This window comes from Mus caroli, chromosome 17 (genome assembly GCF_900094665.2).
Source record: "Mus caroli chromosome 17, CAROLI_EIJ_v1.1, whole genome shotgun sequence".
NCBI classification, from domain to species: domain Eukaryota; kingdom Metazoa; phylum Chordata; class Mammalia; order Rodentia; family Muridae; genus Mus; species Mus caroli.
Window position 1 is genome coordinate 67,849,728 of NC_034586.1, and position 22,160 is coordinate 67,871,887.

Genomic DNA, 22,160 nt, shown 5'->3' on the forward strand with positions numbered 1-22,160 from the left:
TCGGCACTGAAAATATTCTGTTTTACTTTTTCTGTCTGTGTTTTGACATCAAGTGAGACATTTTCCTCTTTTGGAAATTGTCTTTTGATTTCCCTGCTATTTGTTTTAAAGGACGTTTGAGAACACCGTTTATTAGGTTCCAGAAATGATATTTTCTCTCTGGATGACAGTTTTATTCTCTTAGTTTGATGATCAGATTTCAGAGAAAGAAAATCCATCTTCGTTCTAGTACGTCGATGCAGATTCTGCTCTTAGAAAACACGGGCCTGACATGGAAGAGAGAGAGAACCGCCTTCCGAGCAGCACTCACTGCACAGCTTTCACTGTTGCTGTGTTGGTGCAATAAACCTATTGCCAAGAACATGAATTGTCCCCTCTCCTGTGGCCTTTCCGATCTAAAGGGAAAAGAAGGCACCCCTCCCCCACTTTAGCAAATAACATTATAACAGATAAAAACATCCAACAAAGCAGAGGCCTGAAGAGTTTTCACTATACATTCTCTGTCTACAGATGGGTAAATGGAGACAGCTACTCATTGGTGATTGCAGTACCTTTTGTCGTTAGTTATTTAAAAGACAAGACAAGGTCTGCTTGTAGCTCAGGCTGGCCTGACATTATGTAGCCCAGGTGGGTCACAAACTGCCAGTGTTTCTGCCTAAGCACCCCGATTGCTGGGGTTACAGGTATGTGGCATATCATTTGAGAGAATCTGGGTGTTATTTTGCCTTCCTGATGCCTTTTCTTCTTGAATACACAAATATAGACGTATCTCCTCCCCATCCGTTCTCCCCTTGGCCCCTCCACTGAAGTTTAGAGTGCATCTCCCACTTTGAACAAGTGAAGAATGTACAACTAAGACTGTATATTCACTCCATCAATATTTTTGCATTGCAAAATTATTTTAAAGTTTTAAATGTGGATGAACATCTTTCCGAGTTGAGACTGTAGGCTTAGTGTAGCCTTTTTATACAACTCTGTCTGTAGTTTCTGTCCGTTTGTCTTTCCATCTTCTGATTGAGAATGAGATAGGCTGCTCTTTTCTTCTTTTCTGTTTTGTAAACTGTGTGCCAATGAAGATCTTGGCCCAAGGGCATCTGTGCCCTGTCAACCTGTGGCTACTGTCACATGCTCAAGAGAAGGCTGATGGGTCACATGACACTAAGGTATTCGGAACAGTTACTAACTTGTGCTTGTTATCCTGCCTCGGGGCATGGCGGGTGGCTGCCACTCTGGTGCCCATGTTCTTCCTCTGGAGGCCTTGTTAGAACAGGTGGCGAGGCCTCCACCCCTGGTGTTCCTGATGCATGAGGTTTGAGGGAGAAGGGGGCTGGGATGTGGGTGTTGCCCATGATTACCCAAGTTATCACCACCATCGCTGGCCTGTGCACCCCACTTTGAGACTCACTGGGTTATTGGCTCAAGGCAAATCTCCCAGGCCTAGAAATAACCAATGGTCAACCCAAGTCTGGAAGGGGGGGTCTTCCATCTAAGGCTGTCACCTCAATGTGGGGCTTTCAAAACTCGGGCCATTCCCATGGCCTTGTGTTTTCTATGCTAGGGACCATTTGCATGACACTTTGACACCGTGACTTTAGCCTCTGACCATTTTCTCTCTTTTCCTGCATAGAAGCACGCGGAGTCCTGGAATGTTATGGTGGTTTGCTTGTCTGTGGCTCTCAAGTTCTGCTGCTTGACAGTGGATACCTTCACACCGGAGACGGAGGTTCTATTCTGGAGAAATGTTCCTGCATTTCTTTGCCAATTTTATTTTCTACATTTCCCATGTCCTTCTTCCTGGGACTCTAACTTTGCTAGGATATCCGATCAATTGGCTCCATCTTCTCCATTTTCTTCTTCTTTCTTTCCTATGCCTCTTGTCCCTTTAGAATTGTTTCATTTCCCTGAAGAGTTACTTAATTCCATGTTCCAATCTATCCACAGCTTTTACATTTCCGTTATCAGATTTAAAAAGAAATAAACTTCATTTTGTAATAGGATGGTTCACATTGTGAAGGGATTGTGTTGCAAATACTGTTTCCATGCATGCCGTACCCAGCTCTCCACTATTTTTAGCATTACATTAGCATGGTACATTTATTATAATTAATGGATCGGCATTAAGGCGTTATTAACTAAAACCCATAGTTTATTCAGATTTCCTCAGCTCTCGCTGAATTTCCCCATTCTCTTCCCAGATCCCATTACGGCATCACATCACACTGAGTGGCCACGCTCCCTTAGGGTTCTTCCTTGTTCTTGCTGTGGCCTCGCCAGGTTTGAGCAGCCCTGTCAGGGATTTGGTGGGGTATCTCTCAGCTGGGACTCACCTGCCTTTCTTACGATTACACCAGGGCTAAGGAGTTTGGGCAGGACCATGCTCACATCCTTCATCTTAGGAGTGTGTGCCTAAGTAGGTGACAGGATGCTGATGCTGGCCTCAGTCTCCTGGTTGAGGCTGAGCTTGTCAGCTTTCTCATCTGTGAGTCCCTCTCTGCTACTTCCCTGTCACTCCCCTGTCCCTGTGACCTGGCAAGGATGCTGCTGTCCACAGACCCTTGGGCTCAGAGAGCCTCCTTGACGGTTTTGGTATTTCCTATGGTAGCCAGGCCAAAAAAAAAAAAAAAAAAAAAAAAAAAAGAAGCCATTCACTGGGAGCTGTAACATAATGGAAATTTGTTCTCAGATGAAGCGTGCGCATCAGAAAGAAGTGCTTCTGGGCAGATGTGACAATGATACTGTGCAGTTGGTCCCTCTGGGGTTCTAGGGCAGCGGTTCTCAACCTATAGGTTGTGACCCCTTTGGGGATTGCTTATCAGATACCCTGTCTATCAGATATTTACATTGCAGTCCATAGCAGTAGCAAAATTACAACTAGGAAGTAGCAATGAAAATAATTGTATGGTCAGGGGCCACCACAACGTGAAGAACTGTATTAAAGGGTTGCAGTGTTAGGAAGGCTGAGAGTCTCGGCTCTGGAGCAAAGCCACATCCTCTGCTTGTTGCTTTTAGCCTCTGATGGCAGCTGGGGTCCCTTCGGGTGTGGCCACTCCACTAGAGACTCTGGGGTCACTCTTTCGAGGGTTGAAAGAACAAGCTTGATGGTGGTGTCGAGGCTGCCAACACGAGGGACTTTAGGAATCTCTCTGATGGGAGAACATGGGCCTTAATGACAGAGGAAGGCCAGGCCGAAGAATTCAGAGGGTGAAGGGTGGAGCCAGAGGAGTGGGTTAATTCTTACTGACCTTTAACCCATTTTCCTACTTGCTATTCCCATGCTTTCAATTCCTGCACATTTGGGACTCTCAGGAGCCTGAACGGCGTGATTCTGACTCTGAATCGTAGGTTTGAAAGTCAACATTTTCCTCTTCCTGTGGGGAAATGACTTCTCCACGAGCTTGTCCAGGTCTAACCTGCTTTAAGTGTTTTTTGTTGTTGTTTTGTTCTCCCCATCTTTTTTTTTCTTCTTTTGGGGTTTAATGCAATTCTAAAGACTCCTTTTACTGGCTGTGTGTTTGTGTGTGTGTGTGTGTCTGTGTGTGTGTGTGTTCATGCTTTGTGAGGGAGCTTGTGTTCAATTTGCCATTTTAAACGGTTGATAAAGGAGTCTCAATGTGCGGCCTCCCACCCACTGAAGTCAGTCTCACTGGGGAGCTTGGTAGAAATGCAAGTTCACGTGAATCCCATTCCTTCTTCATCAGCTCTCAGGGTGGGGTCTGGTGATGTGCGTTGTAAGAGGCCTTTCTGGCCATTCTGATAAATGATCACTTCCGCGCCTTACTGAGGAGGCTTCTTCCTCCCCATCTCACCCGCAAAGGGGCTCCCGGAGGAGTGTGGTCCAGGTGGTCCATGGTCCTCATCTGGAGCCACAGTGATACTTGGAAGAGGGCAGTGGAAAGACTCACCATGTGTCTGTTTTAGAGGTAAATATCCCTTCCATGAAGGCTTCAGGGGGCATCCACTTGACCGGCAGCATGGCGCAGCCTCCCTTTCGGTAGTAGCTGGCCCTGTGTGGGGAGAAGAGGAGACGGACGCTTGGATCTGAAGGGGTCAATGAACAGAAGCTCTGCCTGCCTCAGAACAAACCAAAATTAAAGACAGGGCCTGGGTGGCTGGGGAGGAGAGCAGGGGAGCACAGATCATTTAGTTAAGAATCTTGGTGTCACTTAATGGCCCACTGGAGGCACAGAGGAAAAGATCTATGCAGTGACTAAGGTCCCTCCTAGCAGTTGTTTAGATTTCCCTGTTGGGTTTTGTTTATTATAACTCACGATGAATAACATTACTGTGCCCTTAGAAGTACAGCGTGTTTCTGATGACCTACAGTAATTTGACTTCCAGAATGGGAGGGCTTGTGTCTTACTCATTTCTGACCCTCCATGGGAGTCTGACAGTGGCGTTTCACTCACTGTAGGTACCAAACAAATAATGTAGACAGCTGGCCGGAGGGAGGCTGCCTCCTGTAACACACCCAGACAGAAGGACACGGGGCTGCTCGTGGAGCTGGCTTAGCACACAGACGAATTAATTTATTGGTTTTCATCAGTAATGCCATTGACACAACTGGCTAATAAGAACTAATAAATTAACTCATTTACCCGTTAAGCCAATTCCACACCTAGTGTTCTGGGCCTCTGTGTGTTATGGGAGGCAGCTTCCTACCAGCTGTCTACACTAATTAATGACTTCAATAAACATGCTCTGAGTATTAGAATGTATCAAGTACTCTGCCATGTACTGAGGAGATAAATAAATCATAGACTCTCTTTCTCCCAAGGATACAGTTCAGTGGACGAGACCACACACCTGAGATTGCAGCCCAGACATGGCGTGTGATAATATAGGAGCCATGGAGTTCTGTGGATGAGAGATTGATTTTTCTGTACGTACAATAAGGGTAGAGAAAGGAGCGGCTGGTTAGAGACAGCACAGAGCAGCATTCATGGAGCTGGTCAAGTTCTCTTCAAAGACCATTCCAGCCTAGCTCGTCTATAAATGCATGGGACCGCAGCAAAAACAAGTATGGCTGACGTCTGGACATAAGGGCTTGCTTTGATTTAGATCTTAGCTGTCCCTAGAAGCCGTGTGCTATAATCTTGGTCACCACCTGGCGTACTTCTGGGATGTAGTAGAACCTTTCAGTTAGCAGTTCTCAACCCCTTTGGAAAAACCTCTATTTCCAAAAATATTTACATTTCATCGCAGTAGCAAAGTTACCGTTATGAAGTGGCAATGAAAATAATGTTATGGTTGGGAGTCACAAGAACACGAGGAACTGTATTAAAGGGTCACGGCATTAAGAAGGTTGAAAGTCCCTGCTCTAGATGGTGGGGTTTATCAGAAGGCAGTTAGGTCACTAGAAGCATGTCTTGAAGATGTGTGGACCACAGTTCAGTCATCCTTTTTTCTATCACTGCTTTGAGGCCACTATGAGGTGAACATGGTGCCATGTGTTCCTGTCCCCATGTACTGTAATACCATAGGCTGAACAACAGAGTCAAACCAATGATTAGGGACTTAGGGCTCTGAAACTGTGGTCCAGAATCCCTATTTTCATTGCTTTAAATTTACCTAGTTCAAGTGTGTGTTATGGAGATGGAAATCCTGACTTCCAGGAAGTTGTCAGAGAGGAAGACCCAGTAAGGAAGAAAGCGCCGGATAACACACTACACTGCTGTACTTGAAATTGGAGGCCATCCCCAGTGTCCAGAGAAAGTACAAGAAGGGATGCAGAGACTTGGGGAGGCTGTGATGGTTAAAACTGATTCTCAGCAGGACAGGATCTAGAATCACCTGAATGACAAACCTCTTTGGGCATGCCTGTAAGGGATCGTCTCAAATAGGTTAAGTGAGGTGGGAAGACACACCTTAGAGGGGTTGCCATCATTCTTTTGGCTTGGGTTCTGGATAGGAAAAAGAAGGAGGAGGAGGAGGAGGAGGAGGAGGAGGAGGAGGAGGAGAAGGAGAAGAAGAAGAAGAAGAAGAAGAAGAAGAAGAAGAAGNAGGAGGAGAAGGAGAAGAAGAAGAAGAAGAAGAAGAAGAAGAAGAAGAAGAAGAAGAAGAAGAAGAAGAAGAAGAAGAAGAAGAAGAAGAAGAAGAAAGCAAGTTGAGCATGCATTCATCGCACTCTGCTTCCTGATTGTGGCTGTGATGTGACCAGCCACTTCCAGCCTCTCCTGCCTTGACTTCCCCCACCATGATGGACTGTGCTTTTGAGCCAAGACCCACCCCCCCAAACCCTTTCTTCCTTAAGATGCTTTTGTCAGCATATAATATCCCAGGAATGAGAAAAATAGCTAAGATCAGGGATGAGAGGTAAAGTGGAAGATCTGGAAGTCAGGTAACACTATCTGCTGTGGATAGCTCCAAAGAACTCCTCACGGTTCTGTCCTCCATACACTATGGCCATAGGTCCCAGCACGACAGTAGCACCCATGTGTCTCTGGAGATGGGTATTAATTCTCACCAAAGTCCTCTGTGGCTTCCAGATGGCTTCTTATGTAATCCTCAGGAAATGAAAGCTCTATGTGCCCATGATCCCACTTAGTTGCATCAATGAATGGGTTAATTAGCAACCATGCAAAGAGTATGCTCATCTTACCTGCCATGCCAGAGTTGAAAATAAATAGAAGGGGAAACTAAGAATGGGGAGTAAAAAGAGAAAGTTCCACAGAACCACTCTATTTTATATATAAAAAAAACCCCTCTGTATTTATTACTATTATTATCATTATTTATAGTCTTGAAGACCAAGACTGGACCTTGTGTATACATACCTTACAAGGACTCTATCACCTCACTACATGATCATTCCTTCACTGGTAATTTTTATGTTGTTTTGAGACTGTCACAGGGGAACAGACAATGAAGCTGAGCTAGGGATTTTGGTGAACTCGATTTCTGTGCCTCTGGGTGTGGGCAAGGCTGTTTGCCTGTCCTTCCTGGAGAGCTCATGCCTGTGATGAAAGCCACTGTAGAAAGCCATTTAGAATCTTTGAGTGTTGAGGGGAGGGGGTTGAGTAAGACATAAAAACCCCTTTCAAAGCTTTCCACACGTCAAGTGTCAAGTGTCCATGTCATTCTCTGTGTGAGAACATGGCCAACGACTCAGGCTTAGAATCTGAGTGATAAGCCAAGGCAAACCATGCTATCAAGTATGGTGGTTCTGATGTCTTGGAATATACTCACTGAAATTTCATGTGGGAAGTTGACAAGATACAAGGTGATATTAGATATAAGCCAGCCCAGGCATCTATTTGAGGAGACTGGCTGGTGGAGGAAGGTGTGGGCAGAGCAAGGCAATCCTCTCACCTGTAGATATCTCGGGCCATCCCAAAGTCTCCAATCTTTGCTATTCTTCCAGCTCCTGGGCAGGTCAACAGACAGTTTCTAGCAGCAATATCCCTGGGAAGAAAACAGGGTTCTTAATTTTACACATAAAGCATCCTAGGATCTCTACCTTCTGTGAAGTCCAAACAGTTCTTTCCTTCACCCTGTATTTCTGTTGTTATATTATCCTTCACTGTAAAAGAAACAGCCACACTGGTTCCAGACCAGGATTAGGGGCACTGGTTGCAATGTGTGGTGGCTTGAATGAGAATTGTCCCTCACAGGTTTACGTATTTGAACACTTCCTGGTTTCTGGTTGGTGGTGCTTTTGAAGGCAGGGTGTAGAATCTTTGGAAGGCAGAGGCTTGCTGGAGGCAGTGCATCAGTAGGGGCGACCTTTAGGTTTTTATGGCCTCACCCCCTTCCCGTTCACTCTCTGTGTTTGCGGGTGAAGATGTAATCTCTCGACTTCCTGGTGCTTCTCTCATGGTGATGGACTCTCCCTCTGGAACTGTAAGCCCAAATGAACTCTTTCTCATGATTGCCTTCGAAATTAGGTGGGTTTTTGTTGTTGTTGTTGTTGTTTTTATAATCTCAGCAACAGAAAAGCAACTGATATAACAATGCTTAGTGAGAAATGAGCAATGAAGGCATCTATAATTTAAAATAAAGCTTGCTGATCTTTTACTGTGCGATAGGCATTGTTAAAGTCTAATTCTCATTACAATGCATAGGGTATTACAATGATCCTCATTTTATGAAAAATCTAAGCTAAAGGCAGATAGCACTGGGGCATAAGAAATGCTATCTGGCTTTGGAATACTGTTGTGCATAGAGTATGGGTTAGTGTTAGTGCTCTGCTAGCAGTTTGAAGAAACATTTCAGAACAGTATGACTTCAAATTCAAGTAGGTTACCATATTTCCAAACATTTCTAGTTTTTTTTTTTAATAAGCAGTATAGTTCTGACACCTGCGATTTTTATCTAGCACCATTGCTAAGCTCTGCATCTGGAGTCACTTTTTCTAAGCTAAGAAGTTGGCACTCCGTTCCTGGGCTCCAGATGGCCCATTCTCCTACAGCATGCCTCCGAGGCACCACGGCTGGACCTGTCCACCTTGACCCCACACCGATTCTTCCCAGTTGACATACCTGTGGGAACTGAGGCCCCAGTCAGAAGTCAGGAAGGTGTTGCTAATCATGTTAAAGCCCTGAGCATAAAAAAACCAACAAGTACCTGAGGGAGGCACAGATGGTGTTTTTATACTTCAAGTGACTTCATGGAGGCTCTTATCCTTGGTTGGGGTAGAATTTGGAGGATAAACAACTGGCTAAGACGACATCTGAAAATGAGGATGCACGGGGCGATTTCTCAGTGGTTAAGGCACATGTTGTGTAATCGTGTGGGCTGGAACCCAGATAAATGCCAGGATGGTATGGTGGCATACCTGCAACCCTAGCCTTGGTGTGGTAGCATGCCTGCAACCCTAGCCTTGGAAGGTGGACACAGGGGGTCTGCAGAGCAAGCTGGCTAGCAAGACAAGCCATGTAATGAGCTCTGCATTGTACTGAAAGAGCCTGCCTTGGTGAGTAGATGGGAAAGTGATGGAGAATAACACCTGACAGCAGTCTTGGGCATCCTCATGTACAGGCACTCATGTACTGGCACTTACACACATGCCCACATATATGGAAACATGCATATATGTATACATAACACACACACACACACACACACACACACACACACACCCCACAAATTCAAGAAGGAAGTAGAAAGCTCTGGAAGGTGGCATGTGTCTGTGTTCTTAGCACTTGAAAGTCTGAGACAGAAGGACCTGAATTTGCAGCTATTTTTGGCTGAACAGAAGTTTTAGGCCAGCCTGGGCTACCTAGTGAGACCTTCTCCTTAAAAATAAGGTAAGTTCATATTGTTGATCAACAATATGAACTAACCAGTACCTCACAGAGCTGTGTCTCTAGCTGTATATGTAGCAGAGGATGGCCTAGTCAGCCATCATTGGGAGGACAGGCCCTTGGTCTTGTGAAGATTCTATGCCCCAGTACAGGGGAATGCCAGGGCCAGGAAGTGGGAGTGGGTGGGTTGGGAAGCAGGGCAGGAGGAGGGTATAGAGGACTTTTGGGATAGCGTTTGAATTGTAAATGAAGAAAATATCTAATAAAAATGGGAAAAAAAGAATGCAAGAGAAAAAAATTAGGTAAAAGGGAGGGGTGTGGAGAGATGGCTCAGCAGTTAAGAGCACTTTCTGCTCTTGCAGAGGTCCTGGGTTCACCTACCAGCAACCACGTGGTGCCTCACAACTATCTGTAACTCCAGTTCCAGGTCTGACCTCCATAATTACAAGACACACACTCTGCATATACATACATGCAGGCAAAGCACACATACTCATCAAAAAATGTAAGAGAAATGAAATAAAATAAAAGTTTAAATTGAAAATATTTTTAAAAGTATGATTGAGAACATGGCTTAAGATTTCAGAAAGATGGTCTGGGGTGAGACCTGGACACTGTTAACCAATTCGTACGGTTGGAGTTTGAGGAGCAGTGGTTCACAAGACATCCAAACTGAACCTTAAAACGCATAAAATGGCATCAAAATAAAGGAAAAACAATTAGCCATTAATTCTGAAGAGAAATAGAATGAAGAATGAAGTGCGTGGGAAAATGTTTACATCTCCCAAAAGGCCTTTACACAGAAGTGTGTGAGGTCATCACTTTACACAGAAGTGTGTGAGGTCATCACTTTACACAGAAGTGTGTGAGGTCATCACTTTACACAGAAGTGTGTGAGGTCATCACTTTAAAGGTGACTTTGAGTTTAATGATAAGGAAATAATGCCATCAGACACACAAGGGATTGGTAGAACGGCATACGCATCTTGAAATTTCATTAAACCATGTCCAAAAGCAATCATTTTAGTAAAGAAAGAACATGGGAGCTCGTGGCTGGGGAGGGAGTCTGCTCTGAGTTCAGAATAGGTGTCTTGCGGCAGCCTAGGAATCTGAGGGGCCATGTTTAAGGGTGTCCATTGAGGACGAGTTACAAGGGTAACTGTTGTGGAGTGTCCCAGGAACCTCTTAACTACTCAGAAACTGCAAAAGGCACTTCCCTGATTAAAAACTACCACAGGATCCCAGGAGAAAAGCTCCGAGGGAGGTGGGCAATTTCCAGACATTTCTTTTCGAGCCGGTCACTCAGCACAATCTTCAGTTGACCTTTGACATTTAGTTTCTTGAAATGGACAAAAGGAGAGGTTGGGGAGATGTCTCAGCTGCTAAAGAGCTTGCCGTGAAAGTGTGAGGAACTTAGCTCAGATCTCTCAACACCCACATAAAAACCAGGGGTGGTGGCTTGGATTTGTGACCTCCTGAGAGATCAATTTTTTTTTTTTTTGGTTCAGATTCCATCTTAGAGACCTGACCTAAGGCTGAATTCAAGTTAACTAACAGGCTGATACCTACCACTAGTTTCCAGGTTACCCCCCAGGGGTCCCAACAAGACCTGCATCTTGCACCAGTTTCCAGGTTATTCCCCAACAAATCTGCACCTTCAGGTTATAAGCCTGCCCCTGGCACTTCCCTTTCTAACAACCAGGAATCAGGAGGAAAGCAGAAGTTAAGTTTATGGTTTGGGTCCCAGCACCAGCTTTAATTATATTAAAGACCACAGTAGCTCCCCCCATTTAGATGCTTGAAACACTCACCCCTCATTTGTCATATCTTATAAAACCTTGTCCTGATGAGTGTTGGGCTTTTCTCCACCGAAACCATCATGTAGGTGTGTGGTGACTTAAGTCCAAGCTTGAGCTTGTGAATACAGAACCCTAGTGTGATTGCATTGGAGCAGCGCCTCCTTGGTCTTTGGGGTTCAACAAATGCTTCCTGGTATTACCCTTGCACTGGGAAGGCAGACACAGGTTGGTCTCTGAAATTCCTTGTGGGACAGCCTAGCTGAAGTGATATGCTCTGGCATAAGGGAAGGACTGTTTCTTATATAATAAGATGGAGAGTGATGGGAGAAGGCATTTGATGCCAACCTCTGACCTCCCCATGCATTTGCATACACCGCCCCGGCAGTCTACATATATATACACACATACATAATCCACATGAACATGAATGTACTCTCACCACCCCCATATACTTACACACACACATACACATAAAAAGGAACAGCAAACTGTTACTAAGATATTCTCATTCTGATCTCCACAAACCATTTCTAGATCTGGAGGTAGGAGTCTTGGGAGAATGCGATCTTGTTATCTGTTACAGAACATGGGGCATCACCATAAGGAAGCTGATTTCAGATTGTCAGTGAGTGAAATGATCCATCCCTTGGCTGGAGCGCCAGCAACACAGCCATCTCCATGAGAAGCAAAGGCAGACATGAAGTCATCAAGGTGGCGTACAAATTGAAAACAGATGAATCTAGACTTAAAGATATGGGAAGGGGGACTCCAAAGGAGGCTGATTTCCAAAGGAGCACTAATGTGCCTCAACTGAGAGATGGTACAGCCCAGAGTTGATGTTTATGGAATGTTTTGGGCACAGTAAAAAGGGCAGTGGACTAGGTGGCTTTGGATGAAGGCACAGAGGACTGGTCCTGGCTGCCCCTTTGTGTCTGTTATTTCTACTGATCAGAATGGCTTGCAAGTGGGAAAAGGGTAGAACCAAGGGGAAGGACTGAGGACCAAAGCAATGGCTGGGCAGTGAGGTAGGAGGTGGTTCAAGAGAGGATACTGTCTAGTGTCAGAGTGACTCTGAGAACTGGGAGAATCTACTTCCTAACTTCCTGCCTTCCTCTCTATCAGGGAGGAAGTCTGGCTTGTATACCCTTACACATGTGGCTTTTAAATGCATACAGGGAATCCTCTTTTCTACTCTGTGCCTATGTGAGCTAATGGCCACAAGCAAGCCTTAAATAGTTTGAAGACACAGGTTAATAAATACTCGTGAGTTTGTCGGACTATCATTGACTGAACTAGAAGCAAACTATTAAGAAGAGCTTTGCAAAGACCCCCGATAATATACTTGACTTTTTAGATCTCAGATCAGCTGTGGTCAACAGTCACACATGAATCAGAGTGATGCTGGGCATTGAGTGTGACATGCTGCAGCCCATAGAGCATTTAAACCCAGGGCAGAGGAAATGTCACCGAGCTAAAGGAAACTATCACTAGGCTTCACTTCGAAGTACTTCAGAAAAAAAAAATTAACTTACTGAGCTAGTACTTAGTGTCCAACAATATGCTAGGAATCATGGATGAATTGAGGAAAGAAAGACTCCTTTGAAGAGCTCAGTTTCTAGGTAGGAGAAGCTCAAGGTGATCCAAGGTTTGAATGTACAGGCGGGTGGACCATAAGAGGGCTAAAGTCGCTCACCAGCCTCCAGCTCACCCCTGTGGGGAAGTGTGGAGGCTTTAGAAACCCACTTTACACAGGGACGGGAGATGCCTTGGAAGACAGGTTGCCCCTCAAAGATGGCTTACCCAAACAGTTCTGGAGAGAGACCGGATCTAATCTAAAAGGGACAGAGCTGCTCTCAGGACCAACAGGGAAGCACTCAGAAAGCTCTGGGGAGATGAAGGCCATGGACTCACCGGTGGATAAAGTGATTCTCCTCTAGGTACTGACAGCCACAGGCAATGTCCCGAGCCACATGCAGAAGATCCAACATGGCCAGGGAGGTGGGTTGGTTCTGTGGGAAGACAAGAGGCCCGCTGATGAGGGAAGACAGGAAGATGGGAAATTGCTTCTGTCTGTGAGGAGGCTGAGGCCACTCACGCTGCTCTACCAGGGGTCTCAACCCTTTAAAAATCATTTGCTTTTCCCCAGACACGGTCAAGGCATCCCTCTTTATGAACAGGCCCCAGGTGAGTAGAAAGGACAGCTGGGGTTGGGGATGGCTGGGCCACAGGAATCCAGCAGGACAGACAATTCTTGCTCTTTAATGCATTTTATATATTTTAATCCCATAATTCATGTGCATGCTACAGCCCGATAAGCAAACCTGGGAGAAAACCAATGGAGAATGATGTTTTTGAAATCTTCTATTGTAATGTCTTGTAGTGGTCTGTGTACTTATTTATTGTATTTCCGTGTGTGTGTATGTGTGTGTATGCATGCAGGTGGTTGTGCATATGTGTATATTAGAGGACCCAGATTGAAGTCAGGAATCACTTGCTTTCATTTTAGTCACTGAGGCAGGGTTCTCAGTTGCACCCAGAGCTCATCGATATGGCTAGTCTCTCATTGAGGCAGGGTTTCTCAGTTTCACCCAGAACTCATCGATATGGCTAGTCTTGACATCCACTTGTTAGCTCTAGAAATTCCATCTCAATCTTCTGTCGTTGGAATTTCAGGAAGGTTCCATGAGATGATATGGGGATGCAAACTCCAGCCCTTGTGTGGCAAGTACTTTAACCACAAGTGTTTTAACTATTGAGCCATCTCTCTGACTTTTAAAATGCCTTTAAACACAGGGCTGGAGAGATGGTCCAGTAGTTGAGAGCACTGGCTGCTCTTCTAGAGGACATGGGTTTGAGTCTCTGCATTTCTATAGCAGCTCACAATGATATGTCACTCTAGTTCCAATGCACTTGATGCCCTCTCTTCTGCAGGAACTGCACATGCATGGTGCACAGATATATGTGCAGGCATAACACCCAGGCACATAAAAGAAATTAAATAAGTTAAATCATTAAAAGTGTTTTTAAACATTAATTTTCTTTAAGATCTTGGCCTAAAGTGAATTAAAAAGACAACCTCGTGGAAAGCTGGGCAAGTCAAAGCAACATCAAGCTGTTTGTTCTCCACGAAACCTCTTCCGTGTAAGAGCAAACGCTACGCCATCTGTGGACACTTGGCCTCATGACCGCGTCATGAAGGTGACCCCCTTCATCCTGATCTAAATGCCTAAATTGTTTAGTCGTGTGCTACCATCCAGTGTCATAGTCATGTGGTTGTGGTTTTGTCCTCTGTTTATTTTACCAATGTTCCCAAATAAACTTTGAGGTCTCCGGGACCTGGATACGGAAATCACCAAGGAAACGAGAGGAACTAGAACATTGACTGAATCTCAACCTGAGGGTTGAATGGCCCTCTCACAGGGGTTGTCTATCACATATTTACATTGTTATTTATAACAGGAGCAAAGTTACAGTTATGAAGTTTCAATGAAAATAATTTTATGGTTGGGGGATCCACCACATGAGGATCGGGACTAAAGGGGTTGCAGGATTAGGAAGGTTGAGAACCACCGATCTAGAGGGATTCAGGCCTGGAGTCCAGCAAACTCCAGACTTAGAGGCCTGGCTATACCCGCTCACACTCCAGAGCCCTTGTTCTTCCATCCCAAGTCCCTGGGTTCCATCTCTCTGCATATGCTGTAAAGAGTTACTGGTATTAGCCCTGCACACTAAAAGTCACACTGCTTTCTCATAGTCAACCCACCACTCTGAGTTAAGTTGCCTTTGTGATGCTGAGGACGTGGAGGAACCCCAACAAACCCTTCAACTCCCCACAAATCTGTTGCTCAAACACTTCAGCAATGTGGGGGAGAGGGCTCTGGAGGGCGGTGCACCAATCTGTGAAGCTGTTCCCTAGGTCAGCATGGCAGGAAAGACAGTTTACCTTGGATGGGTGGAGGTGGGCCAGTGACTAGGGTGACTGCAGTGCAGCCTGGCTGTGGTTTCATGGACATGTGGGTGTGTGGTTAACAAGAAGAGCCACCCAAAGGAAAGGTGGCACCAAGATTAGATTCGATGGATGGGATCTTAATTCTGAAGAAGGGGATTCTCTCAAGAGCAACCCTCAGATGGTTCTGATCTCAGGTGTTGAGATCAGAATGGGCTGCAGTCCCCCACTCTGACCTTGCCCAGGGTGGTACTGTAGGGGCAGGGGGCAGTGGAGGCACCAAAGATCTGCTTCTCCTGGCTGCTGTGCCTCGTTCTCTGGGACAGCGGTCAAATCTTATCCTTCTTCAAATTTAGGAGGCAGAGAAACCCCATTCCTCAGGCCTCCGCCTCCTGCCCCAATGTCCTTGGACTTCCCAAGTGACAAGTTCTCGGACATCCCTTATAAGGAGTTCTCTCTCCTCTGCATATTCTCTCCTTTAGCCTCAAGAACTCCAGAGCCATGCCTCTTTCGAGTTCTTCACAAGTTCTGTCCCTCATACATGACACCACAGGTGTACATGCTAAATATTCCAGCATGTTATTATTCATTAATAATAATTAATTATTAATTGTTATCAATAATTAATAATTATTATTTCTAATAATACAGTATAACAATACTGCAATTTATAATAATACTGTACAATAATTTCTGTATAATATATAATACAGAAAACGACACAGTCAGGGTACTGTGTGTATTATATTTGTTTTGGGGAAGAGATCAGTGGGTTTGGAATCTGTGGATAGAGAGCTGGTTAGTGCCACGGACGGCATGCAAAGTCCCTCCAGAGTCATCAGGTCATGAAATCAGATTATTGGATCAATTGTGTAGGGCTTGTCTCCTTAGGTGCTCCTCCACCATCCACTCTGTCCGTTCGATTTCCTGACCCATCTCTTCATGACCAGACCACAGGTTGACTCCCAGGAGCCCACGGGACCGACTCCCAGGAATCCACCAAGCACGTTACCTCCCTTGCAACCTGCTCCCACTGACATGAGCCCTGGAGAGAAAACTGGCTCTCACTCACCGGGCGAGGGCGTGTCTCCCTGAGGAAGGACTTGAGGTCTCCGCCAGCCATGAGCTCCAGCAGGATGAAGCGGGGCAGGGCTTGTAGACTCACCCCGATGCAGCGAACAATATTCTGGTGGTTGAATTTGCTACAGGGCAGAGGGCGTAATCAAATTTAACTGAGCCTGGCCTGGGACCATCAAGAGAAGCACGGCACAGAGTCATGGCTTCAGCAATCATGCTGTGAAGCTATATTCTGTAGATATGGGTGGAGGGAGGGGTCTCTGGCTGAACCTGAGGTCAACCTTCCTGGGGCGATGCATAGACTGGGCAGGCTTGGCAGGAGTTGAATTAGCGGGAAAGGATTCTGTTGGAGTCACATGTACTTTGCACGGGTGAGCGTGTGTGCATGATGTATATGTGTGTGTATATATTTATATATGTCCATGTGTTTGTGCGTGTATGCATGCGTTTGTGTGTATGCATATGTGTGCATGTGTGCATATATTTATGTGTGTGCATATGTTTTTAGTGTTTGCATGTGTGAGCACTGCTGTATAAATTTATACCCAAGTTCTCTAAGGAAGGTCTCAGGCAGAAGTTGAAGGACTGGCTTCTGAAAGGGACAGCGTGTGACCTGCATGGTGACAGGCTGTGAAAGAACATCAGGAGGAGAGATGGCCCCTCTGGTCTCTGAAATCTCCTGCTGACTCCACATGGGCCAGGACTAATTAGGACCCATGGTCCTGAGACTTGAATTATATTGTCATTTTAGGATATGCAGAACAATAGGGCTAGGAAACCTCAGATGGACACACACACACACACACACACACACACCACACGTGCATGCACGCATTGAGTTGAGACTGGTGATTATATGCTGAAATATATCTGTTTATTACTACCTAGTAGGAATATTACGTAATTAAGCTCTCCTTGTATGTAATCTTATATTTTTTAGGCTTTATTTAATACTCTTACATTACATATATAACCAGAAAATAAATATTGTTTTTTTTTTTTTTTTTAAAGCAAAGTGCTGTCCTGGCTGTGAATCTTCCTCATGTTCTAGAGCCTATAAAAGTATCACTCAAACAGCTTTGGTCAACCTGGACCACTCTAGGCCACTTCTCCAGGTCAGGATGCTTGGAGGTAACAGTGCCAGTGACAGCTCTGAGCTCCCTTCAGGTCACAAGGACATCTGTCTGCCTCCTCCTTCAGGAGACCTGAGTAGCTGCCCTCAGGAGGTTTCCGGTTTCAATTAAGGCCTGTTAGGGTGCAGCCTTTGTCATTGTAGATGCGGGATACGGTAGCCTGTTATCTTTCATTGGTTCCCTTTCTCTATGTCCAGGACCTCAGGTCTGGAAGAGTCACTTAAGGGGGATGGGGTAGGATAGATCATCTAATGTCAGAAGGGAGCTTGCTTTCCTAAGTGAGGATTGGGAACCAATGGCTGGCACTGGGGAGCTGGCTGGAGGCAGAGAGTCACTCAGATACTCCCTAAGATAATCAATGTGGACTGTTCCACTTCAGGGGCCTTTGCACTTGTGGTGTGGGTGGGGGAATGCTGGCACTAACACATCCTGTTTTCTCTAGAGAGACCTATCCGTCAGATCTTCATACGCTTTGAGGAGTCAGGGGAGAGGCTGGGCCTCTGCCTTTACCTGATGATCAGAGCTTCCATGAGAAAGTCCAGCTCATCTTGTTCTGAACACACTTCCGGCAGCGTCTGGAAGGGAGGGTGGGAGGAGAAGGTGGCTGTGAGCTGTGTGCTGTAGCCTACAGGGACCTCAGGCTAAGGCTAGGCGGAAGGTGGAGCCACCCCTCACCTTTACAGCCACTTGTAGAGGGCTTGGGTCATTGGGCATTCCAGACACCTGGCCTTCATACACCTCCCCAAATGCGCCATGGCCTAGGCCCCTGTACCAAGAAGACAAGATAAGTCATAGTTAAGTGAGCCACAGGCAGCTGGGGACCTGGAGATCAGTGTCACCTTCAGTGTACACACACAAGAGGAAGGGTGACCACTCAGGAGTTACACCTTCAGCTTGGCTGCACTATATTGCCCTGGGCATCCATTTCTCTTCTTTTCTTTTAAAAAAATTACCGTATTTTATTTTTTAATCTGAAAATGAATATATTTTCATACAAATTTATTCTGATTATGGTTTTCCCTCCCCCAACTCCTCCCAATCACTCCCACCGTCCACCCACCCACCTGAATCCACACCTTTTATTTCTCTCTCTCTCATAAAAAACCAAACAAGAATCTAAAAAAAAAAATAATAAGAAGAAGATAAAAAAACAAACAAACCAGCCGGAATAGGACAAAACAAACAGAAAAAAAAATACCAAAAGAAACACATATACACTCAGAGACACACACATTCATATATACAGAAATCCCATAAAAACACAAAACTAGAAACCACAATACACAAGCAAAAGACCTGTAAGGTAACAAGAGAAGGAAGAGGAGGAAGAGGAGGAGGAGGAAGAGGAAGAGGAGGAGGAGGAAGAGGAGGAGGAGGAGGATGAAGATGAGGAGGAGGAGGAGGAAGAAGAGGAGGAAGAGGAAGAGGAGGAGGAGGAAGAGGAGGAGGAGGAAGAGGAGGATGAAGATGAGGAGGAGGAGGAGGAAGAAGAGGAGGAGGAGGAAGAGGAGGAGGAAGAGGAGGAGGAGGAAGAGGATGAGGAAGAAGAGGAGGAAGAGGAAGAGGAGGAAGAGGAAGAGGAGGAGGAAGAGGAGGAGGAAGAAGAGGAGGAAGAGGAAGAGGAGGAAGAGGAAGAGGAGGAGAAAGTGGAGGGAGAGGGGGAAGAGGAGGAGAAAGTGGAGGGAGAGGGGGAAGAGGAAAAGGAGGAGGAGGAAGAAGAGGAAGGAGGAGGAGGAGGGAGAGGAGAAAGCAGCAGCAGCAGCAGCAGCAGCCCAGTATTATGAGTTAGAAAACCTGCAACAACACCCCTGAGCTCACTTGTGTGGGCCACCTATTGCTGAGCATGGGGCCGGCCCTTAAATGTGTTTGTATAGCGACTGAGAATGTTAGAGAATCTCCTGTTTGCTCTGTGAGTGGGCCTCCTTTATTTATTTATTTATTTTATCTGAACTCTGATGAGAACGGGTCTGCTAAGGTTTGAGGTTCGCATGCTGACAAGCAATCCCGACTCTGAGATGTTAAGAGTGTGGCAAACGAGTGTTGTGACAGGAAGTGATTCAGATGAAGCAAGGCCATTAGGGTGGAGCATCCCATGGGCGGGTCCTGGTGGCTTCTGATGCCCGGATCTGTCTTTGCTAGCAAGAAGGTCATTACCAAATATAGTCTTAGACCTTGGATCCTAACTCTGAGACCATGCGGACCTCTTTTCTTTGTAACTACCTATTCTGTGGTATAGTGTTACAGCACACATAAATATCAAATACGGTCCAACCAGGGATTCCTGAAGATAGTTAAAAGTTTATTCACTCAGTGAAGATTTAGTGAGTCCTTGGTATCTGGTAGGGACAAAGATAAGAGATGACTTGTGTCTAAAAGAGGGTGATACTTCTGGGGACAGGGGCAGATGATTGACAGATCCTTGCTGTGGGGTGTTGTAGTGGGTGATAGAGGAGATCGTGGTTGCTTTGGATGCTCAGAGAACAGAGTTGGGGCCAGGCATCTTCTGAATGGTGTGCATGATGGACTTTTAGAACTTGATATATACTTTTCATTTCATAAATTGCATGAACACACAGGGTGTTGAAATAAGCAAACATTCCCACGAGCCTCTGAACATTAAACCTTGTCTCCCCGAGAGGCCAGGGGTGTACCCAAGGATGGCTGTTCAGGCTCCTTATGGCTAGAGGAGGCCATGGCACACAGAGAAACCATCCAGCCCTGGGGCAGTAGCAGGAAGCTCACCGGATGAGAGTGATGTTTTTCCGCGGCACTTCCTTTAGGTCACTGATGGATGAAGTCTTGCCAGCGAAGCAGTAGTTGGGGTTGTAGTCGGTCATGATGGTCGAGGTCCGCAGCTTGCTCAGCTTATACTCGGGGCTCTGCAGCTCCATCTGCATAGCCTGCAACTCCTGGTGCTTCCGACGGTACACTGCAGACAGATAGGTGTCCGCTGTGAGGGGGTCCTGGGCCAGGCGAAGCTCAGCAGAAGCTCAGCAGAGGCCACTCCCTCCAGACCTTGGACTTTAAACTTCGCTATCACCGTTAACAACACTCACAAACTGATTAAGCTTATTAAAGTATTCCTTCACCATGGGAAACCAGTGTGAAACTTAAATCACCTAACTGGTATATATATATATGTTTTACTGTGTCAGACAGGGATGGGGCTTCGTTTCTGTTGCTGTGATAAGAGAGCCTGACACGAGCGGTTTAGGGGAGCCAAAGGGTTTCCTTTGGTTCACAGATCCAGGGTATAAGTCCGTCATGGTGGGGGATGTCAAGGCAGCGAGAACCTGAAGAGGTTTGGTCATATCTAGTCAAGAGCAGAGAAAGGCATACCTGGACTCAGCTCATGTTCTCCTTTTAAAATACAGTCCAGTAACCAAACCCTGGGGGTAAGGGGATGGTGTTGCCACTTTTGGGGTGGGTCATCTCATGTCAGTTAACCCAATAAAGAAAACCCTTCACAGACATGTCTACAGGTCACCTAAACTAGACAACTTGTCACTGAGGTGATCTTCTCAGGTGATTCCAGACTGGGTCAAATTGAAAATTAAAACTGGCCTTACAGATAGACATGCCAGGATTTTATCAGGGAGATGGCTGAGATCCATTAGACATGAAGGAACAATGGGGGAGGGTTAGTTAGGGACATCCTGGAGGCCACACAGCAGAAGGATGTTTTAGTGAGGTTATTGGGGTCACTTTCGGACCCAGAATGGCCATCAGAGGTATCTCAGGTCTCCTATGAACGAGTCTTCCTGCATGCTTCTGGGACATTCCCTCTGCCTGGCTTCCCATCTCTGCTTATCTATCAGAGCATCTAATAGCCACCATGGTCCATATTGAGCCTCTGTGCCCTGAGATGGGCTCACCTTGGTCAGATGAAAGGGGCTCAGAAACCAGTTTTAAACCTCTGGTTGAGTGGGAGTGTTCCTGGCTAGTATGGCTTGAGTCACATATACACAGGGAATGGCCCCAGCCATGACCAGCTCCTCAAGTGCTGAGGAGCTGACAGTGAATATGGGGGTATAGGAAGAGTATTTTCCATTGTGTTGGGCACTGAAGGGTAACCATGTCTGCCCTGTGAGCAGCCAGGGGGCCACACAGAATCAAAGGTCAGTATCAGAGACTCCTCTCTGAAACTGCAGATTCTCTGGTGGGTAGAGGGTTGATGGTTCTGTTTTCACTGGGCCTAGTAGCCAAGTCTGGGACATATCAGGGCAGGGTGATACCTTGGCGTCCGTGTACACCCTGAGACCCTATTCCTGTGGGGCTTGCTTTGCCCCTTCAGAAGCCCTGCTGCTCTGCCACACTCACCAATCATGATGCCGGAGAATGCCAGAACAAGGGCAGCCACCAGGGCAGAGGTCACGACGGAGAGGATCAATGAGAGCGGCAGGTGGGGCTCCGGGGTGGGCGACACTGGAAGACAGGTCCGGATGGGGTACTGACCACCATGTTGATTCTCCTCTCTGAGCAGGTCCCAAGTCAGAAATACCCTCCCCAGCTGGAAAAAGCCACCCGCTGTTTCCAGTCTCTGGAGATCTTGTCACACCGCCCTTTTTCAGGGGACCATGGGCCCTAAGCAGGCTCATCCTGGTCTCACAGGCTCCCAGAAGTAGCTTTGGGGTAGAGGGAAAATTCAATAGGGATGAATATCAATCTTGGGTCTTGGTCCCCCAAATCAGCTGCACGAGGATGGGATGCGGACAGGATGGGAAACAGGAGTGGACAGGGAAGAGACTTGGGGACCTTAGGGGACTGATTCCAAACTCAGGAGGACCCAGAATTACAGTCCCTTAGTGACACCCTCAGACTTGGAATTACTTCTTATGGCCTTAGAACAGGAGAAGGCCCTGTGAGTCCCATCCTGGACAGACTGTTTGCTCTGTTCACAAAACTATCCCTTCCCTCCCCTCTCTTCCCCTCCCTTCCCCTCCCCTCCCCTCCCTTCTTCTCT

At 46.2% G+C, this 22,160-nt stretch overlaps 1 protein-coding gene across 1 annotated transcript in view; it reads right to left on the reverse strand.

Moving 5' to 3' along the window:
• The window catches only part of Alk (ALK receptor tyrosine kinase), a 717,836-nt gene that overhangs the window by 8,436 nt on the left and 687,240 nt on the right, over positions 1 to 22,160 (reverse strand). Inside the window, exons 19-26 of the mRNA XM_021185679.2 lie at positions 21,518 to 21,622; positions 19,940 to 20,126; positions 17,873 to 17,963; positions 17,708 to 17,772; positions 16,060 to 16,189; positions 12,953 to 13,050; positions 7,309 to 7,401; positions 3,903 to 4,004 (exon numbers count right to left, since the gene is read on the reverse strand). Coding sequence (XP_021041338.1) covers positions 3,903 to 4,004; positions 7,309 to 7,401; positions 12,953 to 13,050; positions 16,060 to 16,189; positions 17,708 to 17,772; positions 17,873 to 17,963; positions 19,940 to 20,126; positions 21,518 to 21,622 — 871 coding nt within the window. The remainder of the gene's footprint in view (positions 1 to 3,902; positions 4,005 to 7,308; positions 7,402 to 12,952; positions 13,051 to 16,059; positions 16,190 to 17,707; positions 17,773 to 17,872; positions 17,964 to 19,939; positions 20,127 to 21,517; positions 21,623 to 22,160) is intronic.